Genomic DNA, 22,370 nt, shown 5'->3' with positions numbered 1-22,370 from the left:
AAGAGCAAGTTGACATGTTTCTCACTTCAGCAAAGGCTGCATGATCATTTCTGTGAATTTTGCTCTACGCTAGTCGTTATACAATCTAGATCATCATTGATGATGAATTTAGTTATGACTGCAGGAGGCTAAAGTGACTGAGCAAGCTGCAGGATAAAGACTCAAATATTCCTGAAAATGAATTCTACTGACAGTCTTCCAGACTTTTACTGACATACATTTACCATGACTTCCATAGCTGGAATTATGAAGCACCTCGCCACATCTTACCAAATGAGAAATGACTAGCACTACAATCCTTATGAAAACAACAGGACCTAGTGATACTCCCTGCTAACAAAGGAAACATGACTATAATGATAGATGCCAAAGATTACCACCAAAAGGTATCCAACTTCCTAACAGAGGACACGTATGTATTGCTCCCCAACAAGCCACTCCAGAAAATTCATAGAGAAGTAACAAGCCAGATAAACAATGTCACTTCCATCGAGCCAGAGAAAAAAACAAGTCTGAAGCGAGGTAAACATCTGGCCCCTGGATTCTATGGCCTACCCAAGATCACAAACTGAGCATTCCACTGCAACCCATTATAAGTACAATCAACTTCCCAAACCACTCCCCTTAGCATGCTAGCTGGCCCGAAAATTAAGAACGTTAACTGACGACACCCTCAAACATCAGAGATTCTGCCCATCTCACAGAGATCATTAATGGCCTGCAACTACGTGGCAAATGTTCTGGTCAGTTTTGGTGTGGTTTTCCTGTTCACCAAGTCCCAGTGGATGAAGCAGTCCAGGTCATAAACCAGAAGCTGGAGATACGTGGACTACTTATGGAATAGGCTAACCTAACGACATTCTGTTTAAAGACAACATTCTTTCAGTATTGGGAACAGTACTATGTTCTAATAGAAGGCATAACGATGGGCTCCCACCTCTTCCTGGTGGTAGCCAACATATTCATGGAGTTTCTCAAATCTACCCTGCTAGAGAGTGCCAACTCAAGCCCAAACAGTAGATCTGCTATGTACATGACACATTTGTTATCTGGCTCCATGGACAGAAAAACCTCTGATTTTCTAAACCATTTGAATAGCAGCCACCCCAACATAAAATTCACCATGGAGACTGAGATCAATGGATGCCTTCCCTTTCTGGATGTAATGATCAGAAAGTGGACAGATGGAAGCCCGGATCACATGGTATACAGAAAACTCACCTATACCAACCATTATCTACATGCAGAGTTCTATGACTATCCAGCCACAAAAAGAGATGTCCTATGTACACTAATGAACAGAGATAAGAGTTTGTGACCCGGACAATCTCCAGAAAGAAAAGGACACCTGCCAGGACACAATCTTACTTAATAGCTGTAGCAGAAGGGCCACTTCTCAAGCCCTAAAAACTTCTGGACAACCCAACCCACAAAATCAACAACCACCATTAGATGACGACCACGTGACAGAACAAAAACTCATGGTGCTCCCCTATATACAAGGAGTGACGGATCACATAGGAAAACTGCTAAGGAAGAATAACATAAAAACAGCCTACAGTATACTATAGAAGCTGGCATCCACACTCTGCAGCCCCCCATTACCTCTCCACTCTCATCTCTCCCTACATTCCTCCCCGTGAACTCCGCTCACTGGACAAATCTCTCTTGTCGTCCCTCTTCTCCTCTACTGCTAACTCCAGGCTTCGTTCCTTTTCTCTTGCGGCACCTTATGCCTGGAATAGACTTCCTGAACCTATACGTCTAGCTCCATCTCTACCTGTTTTCAAATCTATGCTGAAAACCCACCTTTTCACTGCTGCTTTTAACTCCTAGTCATTACTCAGTTGCCCTCCCTTGTCCCTTTCTTCTTTCCTTATCACCCAGTACTTCTCTCACCCGTAACTGTCTTGTCTGTCTGTATTTTTAGATTGTAAGCGCTTTTGAGCAGGGACTGTCTCTTTATGTCAGGTGTTCAGCGCTGCGTGCGTCTGGTAGCACTATACAAATGGTAATAATAATAAAAATACATGTAAGACCAGCTAACTCTGCTCCAAACCCCTGGAGTGTACAAAATCCCCTGCTGTTGTGGCCAATCGTATATTGGCAAAACCGTAAGCACAGTAGTGGAAAGGCTACAAGAGCATAAGAGACATCACAAGCTCTGCAATATGGAAAAATTAGCTGTAGCTCTTCATGCTAAAGGTAACTGGTCATATGATAAGATTTGAGGGCATAAAAATCTTGAGAGAAAGAAGATTGTTGGTGGCCACAAAGAATCAAAGAGGCAATAGAGATAGCAAGACACTCTAATAACTTCAATGGAGACAAAGGGCACATCCTAAACAAAGTATGGCAACCGCTCATTCAAAAGAAATTTAGAACAAAAAGGACTGGTGCTGAGGAAAAACATTTTCTTCCCCCTTCCAGTTTTAAAATATGACATACAGAAATTTCTCTCCCCCTCCAAAAGCAGAACTGTCCCAATGAATCTCCATCCTCATTCAAACCAGAATTTAAATTTGTGACCAACGGACGTTCCTGCCAAAATTCAAATTTGTGACCAACGGACTTTCCTGCCAAAATTCAAATTTGTGATCAACGGAATTTTCTGTCTACTTTCCTGAGGTAATTACCCACCTCAAACTCCAGCCAATCAAATTTGAGAATCCACTATACATAAAACCAAACTGCAGACCTCACAGCATACCCTGAAGAAAGCCACAGCACGATGGCTGAAATGTCAGTTCCACTTACTCAGATGTGGTATGACCAAGAGAAACAATCATACATTTACGATTACCATTTTATATACTATGAAGGTAATTCTATAAAGAGGCGCCTATTTTTACATGCCAAGAACAAACCTATTTTGAGTCTATTCTATATGGAAAAGTAGGTTCTACTTTCCTTATAGAATACTAACATAACAGGTCAAATACGCACCTATATTTTAGGTGCAAGCGCTTACAGTACTCATAGAGCAGGTGTAAATGCTAGTGCTTAGACTGTGAAGGAACGTGCATAACTATAGTATTTTATAATGTGTGTGTATAAATGCATGCCCCCCCCCCCCCATGTAAATGATCACCTAAAAAGTATGCGCCATCAAATACTGGTATGTATATATAGTTGAAAATAGCTCATTTACACTCATATGCATGTAAATGGCTAGAATACTGGTATTTATGCACATACTTGCTCTGCAAATCTAGGTGGCTCCTTACAGAATTAGCTCCAATGGGCTTCCTTTAATGAGATTCTCTCCTTTTTATGTTGACATGCAGCTTTCAAAAACTTGACAGGCCCATTGCTCACAATGTTTTTACTGACATGAGATCATTTTTGTAGAATGTCATTTTGGGGAGGTGGAATTATTAACTGATAGTAAATTTACTGACACTTTGCAACATATTAATATTTAACATATCCTATATAATAATTTGCACCTCCAACGTTCTACGTATGTATGCCTGGGTTCGTAACACACTTCCCATTGGTCCGCCCTCGCGATGACGTCAGAGGGCGGATCAGTGAAAGGGAAGGGAAGCCAGCACCAGCCAGCCACAGAACGTTGGAGGTGAGGATACAATCGCGGGAGAATCACCCCCCCTCCCTCCCCCCATCCTCCGAGTTCCAGGCCCCCCCTCTCCTCCGAGTTCCAGGCCCGCCCCCTCCCTCCCCTCCCCTCCGTTCCATGCCCCCCTCTCCTCCGAGTTCCAGACCCCAGCGCCTCCTTCCCTCTCTGTCTCTCCCCTCCGAGTGGCAGCCCGACCTGCGTTGCCCGCCCTCTTCTCCCAGTCCTCTGCCTGCCCCTTGCCTTCCTGCATGCCGGCCTGAATTTAAAAGTTCTTACCTCTGAGTCCGGCGGCAGCAGTGAAAGTCGAGCAGGCACGGCGCTTCAGCCTGCCTTCCCTTCAGTCTCAGCTCTGCCTCTGGTCCCGCCCTCATTTCCTGTTTCCGGAAGGGTGGAACCAGAGGCAGAGCTGACACAGAAGGGAAGGCAGGCTGAAGCGCCGTGCCTGCTCAATTTTCACTGCTGCCGGCGGACCCCGAGGTAAGAACTTTTAAATTCAGGCCGGCACGCAGGAAGGCAAGGGGCAGGTGGAGGACTGGGAGAAGAGGGCGGGCAATGCAGGTCGGGCTGCCACTCGGAGGGGAGAGAAAGAGGAGAAGGGAGGCGCGCGGGTCTGGAACTCAGAGAGGGGGGCATGGAACTCGGAGAGGGAGGGAGGGAGGGAGGGAGGGTGGGGGCCTGGAACTCGGAGGAGAGGGAGGGAGGCCTGGAACTTGAAGACAGAGGGGGGCCTGGAACTTGAAGAAGAGAGAGAGGGAGGGAGGCCTGGAACTCGGAGGAGAGGGGCGCCTGGAACTCAGAGGAGAGGGAGGGGGCCCTGGAACTCTAAGGATAACCTTGGTAGCGCCCGTTTCATTTGTGTGAGAAACGGGCATGTTTTACTAGTTTGTTTATAAATTGTAGTCAGGGTGTCATTTGGAGGAGCTGTTTAAAGGGGCACCCTAACACTGATACATTCATGCAGAGATTTGTTTTCTCCTGGTAATGGGCCACTAAAACAGATACCACATTATGAGAATCAGGTGCTCAACATTCAGACTTTCTATCTATTTATTTGCTTATTTATTACATTTATATTCCACATTAAGCATGAATTAGGTTGAAACCTGGGTAAATGCTCTGCCTACATTAAAAGAAAAAGATAGCATGTGGAAATTTGCTCCTTTTGTTTTGTAGATTGCAGTGGAATATTATAAAAATGCACATGCCTTTTTTATTACTACTATTTCATAGAGAGGTACTGAGTAATGAGGGAAGGGTTTCCTTCATGAGAAGTTCTGTCCAACGTCAGTCTAAATGTGCCAACATTGTTCAGTTCAGCACAGTATTACCTGCCAAGTTTATACGAAGTTTATTATGTTCAGTGGAAATTAAACCTGTTGCCTCTGGCTGCTTGCTATGTGAATATTCTATCACTGTTTCATTATTGCTATCAAGTATTACATATTAAGGGCATTTGCTTTAATTCGTTTATCTAGTCCTTACATGCACATGGTTTTGCTTTTTAAACCCAAAGGTGATACGGTGGTTGAACAATTAAGTATAAACTGTGTCGTTTCTGACTTTACTTGTTTTGGACCATTTTGGGTCCTGCTAATCTGAACATATGCTGTCTTAGCAGAGTACAGCAGAAAATAATTTATGCTACTTTTACTAGAATTTTTACTGCGGGGGGGGGGGGGGGGGGGGTCAAAGTGATTGCAGAACGGCAAAGGCTGGGCAGGCCAGGAGCTGGGATGGAGAAGATTACTTGCAGCGGGGACGGGTTAGAATCCTGCGAGGATGGGTTAGATTCCCATGGGGACGAGCAGAGACAGCTTAGATTTCTGTCCCCATCCAACTCTCTAGTCCAGGATGGAACATGGCCCTGTTTTCTTTAGGATCAATAAATACTTCACAGTAAAAATCCTTTTCAGCTAACTGAATGGATTTAACTGATGCTTAATTTGGACCATGATACTCTTGGTGGAAAATCTTTTTCAAATTATGCTGAGAACTTTCCCGCACAAGGTGGTTCTGTGGACTGGACACTGGCATATTGGTCCTGTTTGCCTTAATCCAGTAAAAATTATGTCCCAGATTTTTACTATGTAAGCTGCCTGCGGTTTTGAGCCCTCTAGATTGACTGCAAGAACAGGATTTCAGTTTGGGTGGGGGGGGGGGGGGGGAGGTAATGATAGAAGTGTTTCCTGGATATCTCCTGTATGGTGTGAAATGTGGCACAGTGGCCTTTGATTTGATACACTGCTTCCTTGACCGTATCTCCATTCCAGTTACTCATTTTACTCACTCTCTGCTTCTATTTATTGTGTCTATTTTCCACATTTAGGATCAGAGTGGAAGAAAGACCCATGAAAAATATGCATCATAAGTCAAACTACTAAATCAGGGGTTCTCAACCCAGTCCTCAGGACATACTCAGCCAGTCAGGTTTTCAGAATATGTACAATGAATATTCATGACAGCGCATACAAATCTATCTCATTCTTATTCATTGCAGGTATCCTGAAAACCTGTATGGCTAGGTGTGCCTGAGGATAGAGTGAGAACAACCCTATTAAAACAATAGGGAAACAACGCAGACCAAGAGAGCTGTTATTTAGAGGTAAATGGAGCCTCCCACTATTCAAGAGCTTTGAACACAACTGGAGACACTGGAACACTAAAATTATCCATATAATTCTAAATTATTTAAGAAGTCTATATTCATTAGAAATGGGTTGAACTATAAAGTACATTTACAGCTATAAAGTTCTTTTACCGGGTAAGAATCCTTGGGATGGACAGAGAGACAGACAGGAGGAGCACCTGTGGTCTATACTCTAAGTCTATATTGTACCTTCCAGGTCACGCGGATACTCTGCGAAGACACAGGCTCAAGCTGAACTTCCTGAGGTGGGCCATCAGGAGCTGACAAAAAACAAAAACATACATATTATTATACACATAGTATACCACAGCAAATTTTAGTTTTAATCATGTCCAGGCCAGAATAATCTCTGCACCTCCTTGTCATCACTCTTCTCCCTCTCTCCCACCATGACCAAAGCACTGAGGTGTCACACCTAGCCCAAGCAGGCAAGAACCTCAGACTCAAAGTCATCCCCAACTGACCAAACATGGAGAAACCCAAATGATTTTTTTTTACAGAACTGAAACCTCAAGGGTACAGCATGAAATTCAGGAGGACCTGCCGTATTGGGTCTAAAAGCAAAAATGGGCAAAATAAGTGGGCCTAGAGGTCTTTATTAACCGGGAGTTACTAGACGACTTGCCAGTGTCCAATTGCTGCGATGGAACATTTATCTAGAACACAACAATTTTTCATTATACTAACAGTACTGGTAGACACCAGTCCTCTATCCATTGCAGACAACTTTTCAAAACAACTGGGCACACTATGGTTGAAATGTTTAATCAACCTTGGAGGTGCTCCAGCACAAACTGCACTCATAGGGCTAGCACCTATGCAATCCCTCTATGTGCTGTAATGCTTCCATCCTCCAAGAATACCAGCAAACCACCTGCACACTATTTTGACAATTATTTTGAAAGGCAATTTTTCAAAATGTCAATAAACTAACCAAATCAACTGAAAATCTTCATATCCATGAAGATCTTACCAACATTCTTCAATAATGATTAAAGTCACCTCATATATTCCTTAAGCATAACAATTTTAATGTGTATGAAGTCTAAAGAAATGAATAGAGATTAAAACATTGCGTGAAAGATGCAATATAGATGATTCTGCTTTTGACCTCATACAGGACATAGATATATCAAACAACAGACTTGTTGAATGAATATTAATGATATATTCTGAATCAAATCTTGTTCAAAATAACATTCTGAATCAAAACCTGTTCAAAATCTTTAATGAAAAAAGGAGGAAAAGACCTCAGAAAATGGTCTGTGGACTTGTATCTTTCACAGATATCTGCAGTCACAACAGACGTATACAGTCATTGGCCAAAAGCTCCCAATTTTCAACATGGTTTAGTATTTCAATTTAGTCATCACTTTTTTTTAAATCTTTTTAAGACAAGAACAACAATTGTTATGGTAAATTCAAAGGGATTTATAAGTGCATGATACCATTTAGTCAGTGCACTAAATATTACAGTGGACCCTAGAACATAAATGCATTTATTAGGCAAATTGAACAAGCCAAATTACTACAGAATGCTACATAAAAATGTCATGCTTTTGGGAATAGAAACTAAACAGAAAAGCTCTAAGTAGCTCTATAGAGTGACCATACTAATGTCCATATAACAAATAAGTTTAAATAAAGAGGCCTCAATAGCCCAGGGTACCAACTCAGTGGACACACCCGATATGGCTTTTATCACAGGCCAACAATTCTCTGGAAAAACCTACAGAGTAAAATACATCAGACAATCTGTAGTAAAAAACAGAGAAATTGTGTTCAAAAAATATTCATATGTTGGACCAAATTCATAATATAGTCAACAATATAGAGACATGGAAATGACTACTGTAGAACGGAAAGGAGAAAACAAAAAACCAAAAACGGGAAAAGCCTGTTGCAATAAATCACTTTGATAATAATTGGAGTACTTAGCTTCAAATCCCAGAGAAAAATCAATGGGAGGTGCCTCCACATACGAAGAAAATAAGCTTATCCGTCTTTAAATCCCACAAATTTTCTCGTTCTCTCTCTCTTCTCAGTCTTTAAATCACATGAATTTTCTCGTGAATATTTTTTGAACACAATTTCTCTGTTTTTTACTACAGATTGTCTGATGTATTTTACTCTGTAAGTTTTTCCAGAGAATTGTTGGCCTGTGATAAAAGCCATATAGGGTGTGTCCACTGAGTTGGTACCCTGGGCTATTGAGGCCTCTTTATTTAAACTTATTTGTTATATGGACATTAGTATGGTCACTCTATAGAGCTACTTAGAGCTTTTCTGTTTAGTTTCTATTTATATTTTGCTCTAAGCAGATTTTTTGAATTTTTTTGTCAGAGATGCTTTTGGGAATGCCATCACACATACACACACACACAGAACACAAATACCAAATACAGAATAAATGACCACAAACTAGAAACAGAAACATGTAGACAAAAATTAAACTGAAACCCCCAAGAAGCCAGACTTTGCATATAGTGTAAAACTAGAGAAATAGAAAGATATGAAAAATATAAATATAGCAGATGTCAGGAATGGAGTTAGCGGGGTGCAACTAGGGCAATTGCTCTTAGCCCTCTGGCCAGAGAGGGCCCCCAGTCTGCATGAAGCTGAAGAAGCAGTCTAGTAGTGGGGTTTGAGGCCCCCTCCCAAATTTCTGTCCTAGGCTTCAGCCATGTCTAACTTCAGTTTTGACAAATGAGGCATTTCAAAAACTGGCATTCTATTCACCAGGGGCAGCCCAAGGCAGTCTGCTGCCTGAGGTGAAAGATGACATGGCACCCCCCCCCCCTTCCCCCACTACTCCCAGCTCCTCATCAAAACTACAATCAGGGAGATCTGCATGAAACAAAAAAAAACAAAATATTTATTTTGACTTATAAAACCACTTGTCCCTGAAACATGTTCAAAACAGAATAATCCATTTGTGCATCAAAAATTAAAACTTCTACAAAACAGATACAGATGTGATTCCATGTGCCCCAATGAAAGAATGCATTTGAATTATATGTTACAACACGGACTCTTCCCAAAGGATAAAGGAAATATTCTACTCACCCCAATACCTAAGGATTCTAAGAAAAAAACAAGTGACTTAACCAACTAACGCCCAGTAGCATCTATTCCTTTGATAACCAAACTAATGGAAGGTATGGTAACCAAACAACTTACTGAATACTTAAACAAATTCTCTATTCTTCATAATTCTCAATCAGGATTTCGGTCCAACCACAGCACCGAAACAGTACTAATTACTCTTCTAACTAAATTTAAACAAGCAATTGCAACTGGCAACAGTATACTTCTTCTACAATTTGATATGTCCAGCACATTCGATATGGTAAGCCATAAAATATTATTTATTTATTTGTGGCATTTATACCCCGCTCAATAGCAGGTTCAGTGCGGCTTACAATGTAGGGTACAAAGTATCACAGAGATAACACAGTTGTATAGAGTAGGACAAGAGGAAGAGATGTGGGGGAAGGATTGAGGTATGGGTAATGTTAGCAGTGTGGATTAAACATCTTAGAATACTTCGGAGTTGGAGGAAACGTTCTTAGCTGGTTTAGAGGCTTCCTAACCGCAAGATCTTACCAAGTGAAATCTAATTCGTATACATCAGCTCCATGGAAACCTGAATGCGGAGTTCCCCAAGGATCACCATTCACACCAACTCTCTTTAACCTAATGATGACACCTCTGGCCAAATCGCTATCTAACCAAGGCCTTAATTCTTACATATACGCAGATGATGTCACGATCTACATCCCGTTCAAACATGATCTAAATGAAATCACTAATGACATCAACCACAGCTTCCAAATCATGAACTCATGGGCGGATGCATTTCAATTAAAACTGAATGCAGGAAAAACACAATGTCTCATCCTCTCATCACAACACAACATGAGTAAATACACTACTATAATCACACCAAATTTTACCCTTCCCATCTCAGACAGCCTGAAAATTCTTGGAGTTACCATTGACCGAAATCTCACACTGGAAAGCCATGTGAAGAATACAACAAAGAAAATGTTCCACTCAATGTGGAAACTCAAAAGAGTAAAACCTTTCTTCCCAAGGGATATATTTCGCAACCTGGTACAATCAATGGTGCTAAGTCACCTAGACTACTGCAATGCACTCTACGCTGGTTGTAAAGAACAAATCACCAAGAAACTTCAAACAGCTCAAAACACTGCAGCCAGACTCATATTTGGTAAAACAAAATACGAAAGTGCCAAACCCCTAAGAGAAAAACTACACTGGCTCCCACTCAAAGAACGTATTATGTTCAAGGTTTGCACCCTGGTTCATAAAATCATTTACGGAGATGCCCCAGTCTACATGTCAGACCTCATAGACTTACCACCCAGGAACACTAAAAGATCAGCACGCACATTCCTGAATCTACACTTCCCCAGCTGCAAAGGACTAAAATACAAATTAACACATGCATCCAGCTTTTCCTACATAAGCACACAGTTTTGGAATGCATTACCACTTGACGTGAAAAAAAATGTGTGACCTAATCAACTTTCGGAAATCACTGAAGACCTACCTCTTCAACAGAGCATACCACAACAATCCATCATATGAATTTTAGCGCATTACCGCTTGATCTGTTATTTTGAATGTGATCTCTTTATACCTGATTGCTTAATTCCACTATGTCTCCCATGTTCTTTATGTAATTATCAATTGTATCTTTTACTCTGGAATGGCGATAGCCATGACGGAACAATGCAAGACACATTGAGCCTGCAAATGGGTGGGAAAATGTGGGATACAAATGCAACAAATAAATAAATAAAGAACAGTTTAATTTACTTCCATTTAATTTCATTATATTCCATCTTTATAACACCAGGCATCCCAAGGCAGATTACAACATCAGTTAAGATGAACCCATTAAGAAACAGGATATCCTCACTGAAATTTGGCCATCTGTATTGTATAGAACAGCGCAGAAAAATGAGCACAAATACAGAGTTTATAAGATAGGCTTATCCCGTACCCTGTTTTATCTAACCTCCTTGCCTCAAGTCCAACATCTCCAATACTCTCTTTCTCACCTACCCACTAGGCCAGCATCTCCCATTTTCCTCCCTGATCCTCTTCCCCTGAGTCTACCTTTAATTTGTTTTAGAATTTGTGGGCGGCAGCAGCGATTCACAGGCGCTGCCTTGCCACTGGCCCAACATCTTCTCTCTCTACTCTGCAGCCCACCCCAGCAGAAACAAAAAGTTACTTCACAGAGGGTGGACCACTGCAGCAGAGAGAGAATGTCAGGCTGGTGGTAGGGTAGTGCCTGTGAATTGCTGCCACTGCCCAGCAATTTTTGAAATAAATTAAAGGTAGACTCGGGGAAAGAGGGTTGAGGGAGGGAGGAAGGAGCATGAGCAGCAGCAGCGGAAGCGGTGCAGTGAATAGGAGAGAAGGGAAAATAACATATCAGAGGACGAGTGCTTCAGAGTGCTGGCTGGCAGCAAAATGCTGATCCTTTGTAGTGCCACCTGAGGCTGGCACCTCATGACCTCATTATAGGGCCGCCCCTGCTAATCACAAAATACATAATATTTTTTTCTCTCTATGTTGCCTGGTCATTTTATTTTTCTAAATATGTTGGGCCCAATCTCTGGTTTCTGCTTTCCTCTGTCATCTCTTAACTATCTTGCCTAGGGCTTCTTCCACTTCACATTTTTTCTTTCTCCACGTCCAACATCCATCCCTCTCCTGTATCCCTATCCTTCCCCCCATGTTCAGCAGTTCCCTTCTCATGGTACCTAGATTCCCCTGTTCAGCTTCTGCACTCAGTGCTCTTACCCTCCTTGTCCATCATCACCCCTTTGTGTCCCTATTATCAAGCATCTCCCCTATATGTTCTTGTGCTTATGTTCCCCCTATGTCAAGAACTTCCCTTCTGTGTTCCTATTCCCCCCCCCCCATACCCAGCATCATCCTTGTGTCCATATCCCTCCTCCCTATGTCCATATGACCCCATATATGTCCATAAGCCCCTGTGTCTAGCATTGTCTAAATCTGTACCAATGCCTCCACCTATGTTCCTCTATGTTCATATCCCCCTCCCCATGACCAGTCCAGTACTGTATCAATATCCTACATGTCCAGCACTGCCCTCCTGTATCCATAAGCCCCCACAATTCCTTTCTGTGTTTATAGACCCTACACATGTCCAGCATTGTCCCTCTGTGTCCCATCATTGTCCAGGATTGCTCCTCTGTGTCCCTACCCCTTCATCTATGTTTAGCAATGCTCCTCTATGTCCCTATCCCATCCCCATCCAACATTGCTCCTTTGTATCCCTGTCCCTATGCTCCCCCCCCCCCTATGTCTAGCATCTCCCTTCTGTCTCTATACCTCTCTGTCTAGCTTCTCCCCTCTCTCTTCTCTCCTCCCCATGTGGTCCAGTAACTCTCTGTCTCTCTTCTCTCCTGCACACTCCATCCAATATCTCTCCCTCTATTTTTCCTTTATTTTACCCCCCACCTGATCCAACATCTCACCCTTCCTCTTTCAGCATTTCTCCATTCATTCCTGTGATCTGGCATCACTCTTCCTTTTTTTCTCTACCTCCCCCAACTCTCCTTGGTCTGGTATCTGTCAACCTCCTCCTCCTCCTGCTGCTTCAAACTTACTGCCTCTGCCTACAGTAACTTATGCACGCTGCCTCTTGTCTGCCCCAGAGCCCTTCTTCTGCAACATCTTGCCTTTTCTGATGCAACTTCCCATTTCTGTGTGGGCAGGACATGGTAGAGAGATGGCCTGGGGGCCAACTGAACACAGCGTGCATGAGTCACTGCTACCACAAGCAATAAAGTAAGTTTAAAGGACCACGGGGAGTGGGGGGAGGGAGGGAGGGAGGAAACTGGAGAGATGCTGGACTGTGAGGGGTAGGGGGGCAGGGGATGAGAGATGGAATATGCTAGAGAATAGAGTCAGGCAGGCTGCGAGTCAGTTACTATATTGCGTGCAACTGTGTATGTTTTGGGCTGGGCAGCTAGCAGATGGACTTTTTTTTTCTCAACTAGGCTGCCAGTGCAAGTCAGAAAACTGGCTTTTCAATTTCCAGCAGCTAGCATATCCTTTTGAAAACTAGCCAGTTGGCAATCCTACTGTCCAGAGAGCTTATAATGTTTTGTACTTGGAACAAGTGAGGGTTAAAATGACTTGCCCAAGATTACAAGGAACATGTTGTAATGCGTGCAACCGTTTGAGGCCTGTGCCAGTCAACAATTCAGAGGTAAACAGAAAGGTCAAAGATAAAGGAACCTAATCTTTCTCACAGGCTTCCAGGTCCGGGTTAACCATCAAAAAGGGGATCTGGTCTCCTACCAACCCAATAAATACAATTAAATAAGGTAAAAACTCTGTCAAGGTACAAACTTTATCTTGCCCTTCCTTACAACAGATACAGCTATAAACCTCTAGTCCCTGGCAAGGCACAAACTCAGCTGTAGGATACCAGCTGCAAACCTCTCACTAGGTCCTTGCAATTCTGATTTCAGTCCTCAAGGCTCCTTCTCAGCTTCCTTTATCTTGTCTCTGATTGGGATTTTCTTTCTTTTATCTAAACAGCAGCCTCCCTGATTAGCACTCTAAGCCTCTTGATGTGTCCCAGTGAAGGAGGGTGCTTAAGGGGGACCAGTAGTTTCCTATACACTCCATCACATACCCTCCCCTTCAGCTCACCTGTGCCCTGCTGAATGCCTACCACTGCTAGGGTCACCTTATCAATAAGGGAAATCACAAGCCCCCCCCCCCCCCTTTGGTTCTATGAGCACCAGCTGTCCCCTATACTCTATGCTCTGGTAGAACTTGAAAACATCTGAACCCCCTAATATGACATTTACAGAAATTCTAGGTAAACATATAGCATAACCAAAGCAGGAACAGAATATCAACAAAAGCATAACTTCTAAATAAAGGATACCATTGCCCAGAACCAAATTCATGCAATACTCTTCAACTGTCTCTTGTTTGCTAAGTCTCACATTCCTCACTCTGTTAATGAATTCTGCTTTCAATTCCAAAGCCTTCCATCTCACAGCTAGAACCCTCTACATCTCTGAAGCCTTTATAATCATGGCCACCTCATGTATGTCTGGGGTAGAAGAATTCCTTGGTCTCAAGGCACTGACAATCTCATCTGAGGTCTGTGGAATGTACATCCCAGTCCACAGTAATCCACTCCAAAAGTATTAGCCTAAATGATTCTTCTAGTAGAACCTTTCCTTGCACTAGCTGCATGATTTAACTTCTCAATGCCCTTTCCTTGGAGAGTTGTGGTGTGGAGTGGAGTAGTCTAGTGGTTAGTGCAGCAGCCTGGGAAACTGGGTTTGATTCCCACTGCAGCCCCTTGTGACTCTGGATGTCATTTAATCCTCCATTGCCCCAGGTACAAAGTAAGTACATGTCTATAATATGTAAACATTTTTGATTGTAACCACAGAAAGGCAGTATATCAAGTCCCATTCCCTTTGTAAGTCTCTAACAAGAGGTTCCAGGTTATGAACAATAATGTATTCATACAGGTCACTCTCTGTCTGCATCTGCCAGAAAATGAACTAATTTACTTTCTATTCTACTCTGAGTCTTGTATACCGTGATTCCAAAAAGAATTCACAGTGGTTCACAAAAGAGAAATTCCTAACAATAAAGAAGAAATTACAAAACAGAATTTAGCAATACAGGTCCAGATTATTTTTTTAATAAGGATAGATCTTTAACACCTTCCTAAACAACATTCCTTGCACTTTGGAAGAATCCACAGGCATCTTTGTACTTTGTAAGTTAACAGCTGGGGCCAGCATAATATTGTCATTACCTAAGACAACCCAGAGATAAGGTACTGTCTCTTGTGGCCTGTCAAGACTCTTCTGTGCCCCCTATAGCTGCATGTGCACTTCCTACCTTAGAGATCCTACATCCTGTGGCTTAAGTCTCCCCAGCTTGGTTCCAGAATATACTTAACCTGTACCCACTGACCTTAATGGACTTTCTTTTCTTTTTCCATTACTATTGCATCATAATAAACAAGCAGTCCAGTTCTCCTACCAAACACTGGCTGGGTGACTTACTCTTAGTTCTCTCTGTACCTTGTCCTTGCTTAACACCAGCATTGACTCCTGTGCTGGGAATTACTTCATCACTCATTTCTCAAATGGTCAAAACTGACAAGACTCTTAGCTTCCAGCTGTTGACACTTTCTCCCTATGCTCGTGCACAATGATATACTCTGTGCTGTTCTTGTAATGCAAGTCTGCAAACTGATGGCTTAGTGCCATATTGGATGCACTCAACTGTATACATTTCTGCCAGGCTGCTTTTTCATTCTCTTGTGCACCATCTTACTTAGAGGATTGCTGTCTGTGCTTGAGAAGGGAGGTTGGCCACATCACCTTCCAATCTGAACTTTAGCTTGGGCCTCCACATGGTTCCAGGTGAATAACTTTAGCTGCCCCTGAAGCTCAGAGTACATAAGTACACAAGTAATGCCACACTGGAAAAAGACCAAGGGTCCAGCATTCTGTTCACGACAGCGGCCAATCCAGGCCAAGGGCACCTGGCAAGCTTCCCAAACGTACATTCTATACATGTTATTCCTGGAATTGTGGATTTTTCCCAAGTCCATTTAGTAGTGGTTTATGGACTTGTCCTTGAGGAAACCGTCTAACCCCCTTTTAAACTCTGCCAAGCTAACCACCTTCACCACGTTCTCTGGCAATGAATTCCAGAGTTTAATTATGTGTTGGGTGAAGAAATATTTTCTACGATTTGTTTTAAATTTACTACACTGTAGTTTCATCGCATGCCCCCTAGTCCTAGTATTTTTGGAAAGAATGAACAGACGCTTCACATCCACCTGTTCCACTCCACTCTTATTGCAGCTGCTCTGTTTCTTCTCTTATATCTTCTGCTTTGGTCTGATAGCCCTTGGTATGGACTGTCAGCAGATAAATTTGGTCCTTAAGCACCTTGATCTCTTGCTGTTTCAGCACCAGCTCCCCTTCTATGGCTACCAGCTGCTTAGCTTTCTAATTCACTTCTTTGGTCAGGCCATTCTTAATGTTTTCCAAAATAGCCAGCTAGGACACTCTCCTTCTAGGACACTCTCCTTCAGCTGTTGCTGCAGTTATTACAGAGCAGAGGTTATCTTTTCCTTCTCAATTTCACAAATGCTTTTTTCCTCAGATAGCTCTTGGTATTTCCTTTTGAGTTGCCCCTCCTCCAAGCCTGGCTCTTCCACTAGAAGCTTCTGCTGCCTCATTTGGTTATTTAACCACCTCCCTTCAACCAAGGCACTTTGTAAGGCATCTATCATCTCAATCTTTGCTTCTACGATCTCCTCATGCAGTCTTCCTTAAGTCTTCTACTTTCTGAGATAGGTCTCCATTTTTGTTTAATCAGAAGTCTGGATCCAAGCCCTTTGAATTGTGATTTCAATAAATTGGCATTGCCTCCTCTGATTTTATCTGGGTTTCACTGTTGGTCAGCCAGGACAGAGTTCCATTCCTCCAGAACGTCTTTGATTGAGATATCTTCTCTACTCTAGTTCCTTAACAAGGTCCTTCAGTTGCTTTATTGTTTGGCTCTTAGATGTGCCCACTTAAACCAACTGATCTCGAATTTCTTTATTTACTTCTCTAGCTTTTTTCAAAAGGGTTTAATTTTTTCAACAGCTTGGGTGAGCTGGCCTCTGAGACTTCTGCTCTACCCTTGTACAAATTACAAAGTGCTACTCTCAAAACCACTTTTCCATATACATTTGCTGCTATTTTGCTTCTTTCAGTTCCTTAAGTAACTCATCTATCTGGTTCTGAAATTCTTTATTTGAGGACTTCAGAATGGTTACTTGCTCCTGCAGCCAGTTAACTTGTTTTATTCTTGAAAATGCATTGTAGATCCCCGACATCCTTTTCTTTTTCTTTGGTCAGAGAACCTATTTCCTCAGGTTTAGCCTTTGATTTGCTGTTCACCCATGCATTCTGGCTCTGCAACCACTTTCTTTTTCAATTGTTCCTCAAGGTAATTTAAAGAGATTCCAACTTAGTATCTGATGACAAGAAAAACAAGCCTAAGAAGATGGGCGTGAAGCCATTACAAATGGCAGACAGTAAGGAAAATATTTAATTTTTTCAATAAATTGCATTATGTGCTGAAGCAAAAACCACTGACAAACAATTCACATTAATAAAAGAAAGAAGTAACAGGACAGCTAATTTTTGTTTGCTTTATTCCCCTCTCCCCTTCGCTGTAACTACATACCTAGTGCTTCTCATGCCCCTTATCCCTCCTCCCCTTCACTATTTTGTCCAGCTGTACCCTTTCTTCATTATCTTTATTATATTTACCCCAATTTTTATTTGTAAATTTAACTAACTCTGCCACTCAAGGAGTGACTGGGGCTGCACATGCTGCAGCAGGACATGTTTATCCACTCCTACTCTAGCTGAGATAATATTTAACCATCTCTTTGACATCGGGTGCAACTTTCTTTAAATTAGTCACCTTACTTTCTAACTCTGCTTACTCTCCTACCTGTCTATATGTTACATCTTTGCTTTACCATTCACTATCAATTAAAATGTTCTATTACCGAGCTTCACTGGCTCCCTATCCGTTTTCGCATCCTGTTCAAACTACTTCTACTAACCTAATAATGTACTCACTCTGCTGCTCCCTAGTATCTCTCCACACTCGTCCTTCCTTACACCCCTTCCCGTGCCCTGTGGATAAATCCTTATCTGTTCCCTTCTCCACTACTGCCAACTCCAGACTTTGCGCCTTCTGTCTCGCTGCACCCTACGCCTGGAATAAACTTCCTGAGCCCCTACGTCTTGCCCCATCCTTGGCCACCTTTAAATCTAGACTGAAAGCCCACCTCTTTAACATTGCATTTGACTCGTAACCACTCGCCTCCACCTACTCTCCTCTCCTCCTTCCTGTACACATTAATTGATTTGATTTGTTTACCTTATTTTTTGTCTATTAGATTGTAAGCTCTTTGAGCAGGGACTGTCTTTCTTCTATGTTTGTGCAGCGCTGCTTACGCCTTGTAGCGCTATAGAAATGCTAAATAGTAGTAGTAGTAGTACTATACACAGTATCAAAATCCAATCATGGAGTGTAGGACCAACAGATGTTTTCCAATGAGCAGAAAAAACACATTTTGACACAATATTTTTCTCTTCAGCTGCTATTGCCATTTATACTCTTGGTGATTGTTTAATCCTAACAAAACTTAAGCATCATCTAAACAGTGCTACCCCTAAGTTCTCTAACCACTGTAAAAATCTGCATTCATATGTGGGGGAATGCATCCCACTCCTCCTCCCCACATCGCCAGCAAATCTGATATATTAAAGAACATAGCATGCAATTTAACTGGTGTACACCGCCATCTTATAAGTACTTTATACAAATTTTCCCTAATTAATGCACAGATACTTCAACACACTCACTCAAGATTCTCCTAGATCTCTCTCCCATGACAACATATATTTATGTTTCTTGAACTCTTCTCCTCGAAGAAAGTTATAAAAAATTGAAACAGTGTGCTTCAAGCATATCATCAACTACAAACCTTCCATTCTTCTTCCTCCAAATGTTCTGATACCCACCCTTGCCCTCTCATATAATGCTTGATTTGTATGACAGGAAAAAAGTCCCCTGGTGGTGTTATGGTTAGTTTGAAATGGTTTTGAGCCTATAAGGTTATAGGGAAGTGAGGTTAAATTAGGCTTTGCTTCCTAGCTGTCCAGACCAGGCAGGAACTGCTTTTACTTTATTAGAATTAAACTGTCAGCATTATTGTTCCAAGCTATTGTACCAAAGAGAACTGTAATGTGGAGCTGGACTGTTTACTCTAGGGACAGAAGAACTGCAGTGCAAGGTCAGTAGGGTCACGATGATCTCAGACAATTATGCCCACTTGTGAAGGTGGTCAGAGGGTAGATCTGCAGAGACTGATGGGCCTATCAGGTAATGGGTTGTATATGCTTAAGCTGACTAGGCCTTTGCATTATAGGACCAATTCCTACGACATAATCCTCATTAAGCTGGACCAAACGTGAACTGACAAGGTTCATTACTTCCATGTTCGCCTGTCAACACCCAATGACAGGACATACCATTAATGGCTATGGAGACAAATCCTATATAACAGGATTTCCTGGATATTAGACAGAGTGAGAGAGTAAGAGGCGGGGAGTGTGAGAATGAGTGAGCTAGAGTATGTGAAAAATGGCGGACTCTAATAGTTGGCAAAAGTGAACTAAGCTGTGTATTGCCTACCAGATAAAGGTACCCCATTAGCACCCAATCCCAAACGTAGGATCAAGACAAATAGGAGCCAGAGAAAATAACCTATAGCCTCCTGCATATTTACCCTTTATTACTTTCCAAACATCTAGTAGGTGACATGTAAGGAGTTCTCAATAGTACTTCTATTCCCTTTCATAGAAGCCAGCTCTGTGGGTGCTTAAGCATCCCAAATATTGAACAAACTCCTTGACTATTTCCAGGGAGAGATTATTTCCATTGGGTTTATCACCCCCAATAATTTTGAAAGATTGTCTCCTATGCTCCCTTTTGCCTACTGGCAAAAGTTGTTGCCTAACCCAAACCTTTAAAGAGCTGATGTTCCCACTTCCAGCATAGAGGAAGGGAATTTCCCTGTAGCAGGCTATTGTTAACTTGCACCAACAGACCATTCACCTCTCTCACAAAGGTTTTGTAATATTTCATAGTGAACCCATCTAGACCTGGCACCTTCCCACCCCTTAATTGTTTTACAGACCATTCCATTTCTAAAAGAGAAATAGGAGTATCTATTTTTTGCCTATCTTCTTCTGAGATATGGGGGAGCTCTACTGAATCTATGTAAGAAGCATTTTCTTCCATACTCCACTCTCATTTGGCAGTAATCTTTCAAATAACATTCTCTGTCCTAGAAAACAAGCTGGGTTTTCTCGCATTACAAAATGGCGCTAGTGTTCTTTATACTGAATGAGTAAAAAGAACACTAGTGCCATTTTGTGATGAGAGAGATGAGGCACACACAGACGCTGTAGTGAGGAATCTGTTGCGGTGATACTCCCCCTTGATAAAGTGTTACAAAACGGGGACCTGGCGGGGTGCAAGAGTACACCAATCTGCACAAGATAAGTGTCGTGTGCACAGTTATAAGAATGGTTATGGTCAAGATGTTATAAGCAGATTTATGCATTATTTAAATTTCAAATTCATTAGGAGGTGGGGGATGAGTCTATGATTAATAAATGAACATGAGCAAGTGATTCACCTTAGGGTGAAATGAGAACAGCCATGTCAGCTGTAGGAGACTCTACCTCACAGAAAAATTTTAGCTATACAGTCTATCTACATAGCTAACCCGTTGAACATACTCTGTTAGTGGTTTTGTGATATTATCCCAGAAATTAGCAGTGGATTTTCCCCAAGTCCATTTTAATAATGTTCTATGGACTTTTCCTTTAGGAAGCTGTCCAAACTTTGTTTTAAACCCTGCTAAGTTAACTGCCTTTATCACATTCTCTGGCGACGACTTCCAGAGTATAATTACATGTTGAATGAAGAAACAGACACTTCACGTCTACCCGTTTCACTCCACTCATTATTTTATAGACCTCTATCATATCTCCCCTCAGCCGTCTTTTCTCCAAGCTGAAGAGCCCTAACTGCTCTAGCCTTTCCTCATAGGGAAGTCGTCTCATCCCCTTTATCATTTTCGTCACCCTTCTCTGTTCTTTTTCTAATTCCACTATACCTTTTTTTGAGATGCGGTGACCAGAATTGAACATAATTCAAGGTGCGGTCGCATCATGGAGCGATACAAAGGCATTATAACATCCTCATTTTTGTTTTCCATTCCTTTCCTAATAATACCTAACATTCTATTTGCTTTCTTAGCCACCGTAGCAGAAGTTTGCAACGTATCATCAATGACGACACCTAGATCCCTTTCTTGGTCGGTGACTCCCAGGGGCGTAGCTATCCAATCTCAGCTTAGGCCCACCCAGTTTTCCCTGCTCCTCCAATCAGTGCAGAGCCAGCCTTTAGCCCTGCAGCAAACAGGAAAGAGCAGCTCTTCTCTCTCCTTCCAGCATCCCGGCACCAGCCACCAGGTATGCCCCCCAGCCTTCCAATCCCCTGATCCGCCAATAGCGTCTGTGAGAAAGCAGTACACACGCTGCTTTAGACCTGCCCGAGAAGCCTTTCTTTCTCCTTCAACTTCCTGTTCCTGTGTAGGAGAGAGAAGGGCTTCCAGGCAGGGACAGGTCTAAAGCAGTGTTTGTACTGTTTTAATTAACCACCATATATTAACTGTTATTCTGAAAGGGGTCACTGAGCACGGCTGTGAAAAGGTCAGGTAAACAAACAGCCAATGTGCTGTTTCGAGGGTCTGAGCCGCTTCTTTAAGAGCAGCTGGGTAAAAGAATAGTTTTTGCACTGTTTGCAGTTGAAATCGGTAACTGGAGCAAAAACGAAACTGAAGCCTGTGGCTCTCCAAAGCCTTCAGAAAAATACTTTCAAGCAATTAGCACCCTCTTGACATGTAAAGCTAAACATTAGGATGGTGCATTCAGTTAATCTTACTCTTAATGGGCTTGGGTCCTAGGAAGGTGCAGAGTTTGTTTCTAGGGATCCACTGGTCTGAAAGGCTGCATGTTTGTCTTTTTTTTCCCTAATGCAGCATAATTGTATGTGAACTGTAGAATTTGCATATATTTAGCATTTATTTCCCTGTGCAAGAAAGTTCACAGTGGTTCGCTGCTTAATTGCCCTTTTCCATGGATGGATTCCACTGTTCCACAGTGCAGCAAGTGCCTGGAATCACCCAAAATGTCTTTCCCCACCCGCAGAGGAGGACTTTATATTTCTTTACAGAGAAATAATACTTAATTTTCAGTCCTAATAAGAGCTGGGAGTCAGACAGGGGCAGATGGTAGATGGAAGGAGCAGAGATAGAGGGCAGATGTGCATGGAAAGGGCAGGGAGAGAGGGCAGACACTGGATGGCAGAGAAACAATGAAGACAGATGCTGGATGGAAGGAAGACAGTGAAAAGAAGATGAGGAAAGCAGAA

General features: G+C 42.2%; 1 protein-coding gene across 1 annotated transcript in view; it reads right to left on the bottom strand.

Annotated features, from left to right (window-relative positions):
• The window catches only part of DSCAM (DS cell adhesion molecule), a 999,367-nt gene that overhangs the window by 373,514 nt on the left and 603,483 nt on the right, over positions 1–22,370 (bottom strand). Inside the window, 1 exon segment of the mRNA XM_030205023.1 lies at positions 6,417–6,487. Coding sequence (XP_030060883.1) covers positions 6,417–6,487 — 71 coding nt within the window.

This window comes from Microcaecilia unicolor, chromosome 5 (genome assembly GCF_901765095.1).
Source record: "Microcaecilia unicolor chromosome 5, aMicUni1.1, whole genome shotgun sequence".
NCBI classification, from domain to species: domain Eukaryota; kingdom Metazoa; phylum Chordata; class Amphibia; order Gymnophiona; family Siphonopidae; genus Microcaecilia; species Microcaecilia unicolor.
The sequence above is the reverse complement of the archived record's forward strand: the minus strand, read 5'-3'. Positions and strand labels throughout refer to the sequence as shown.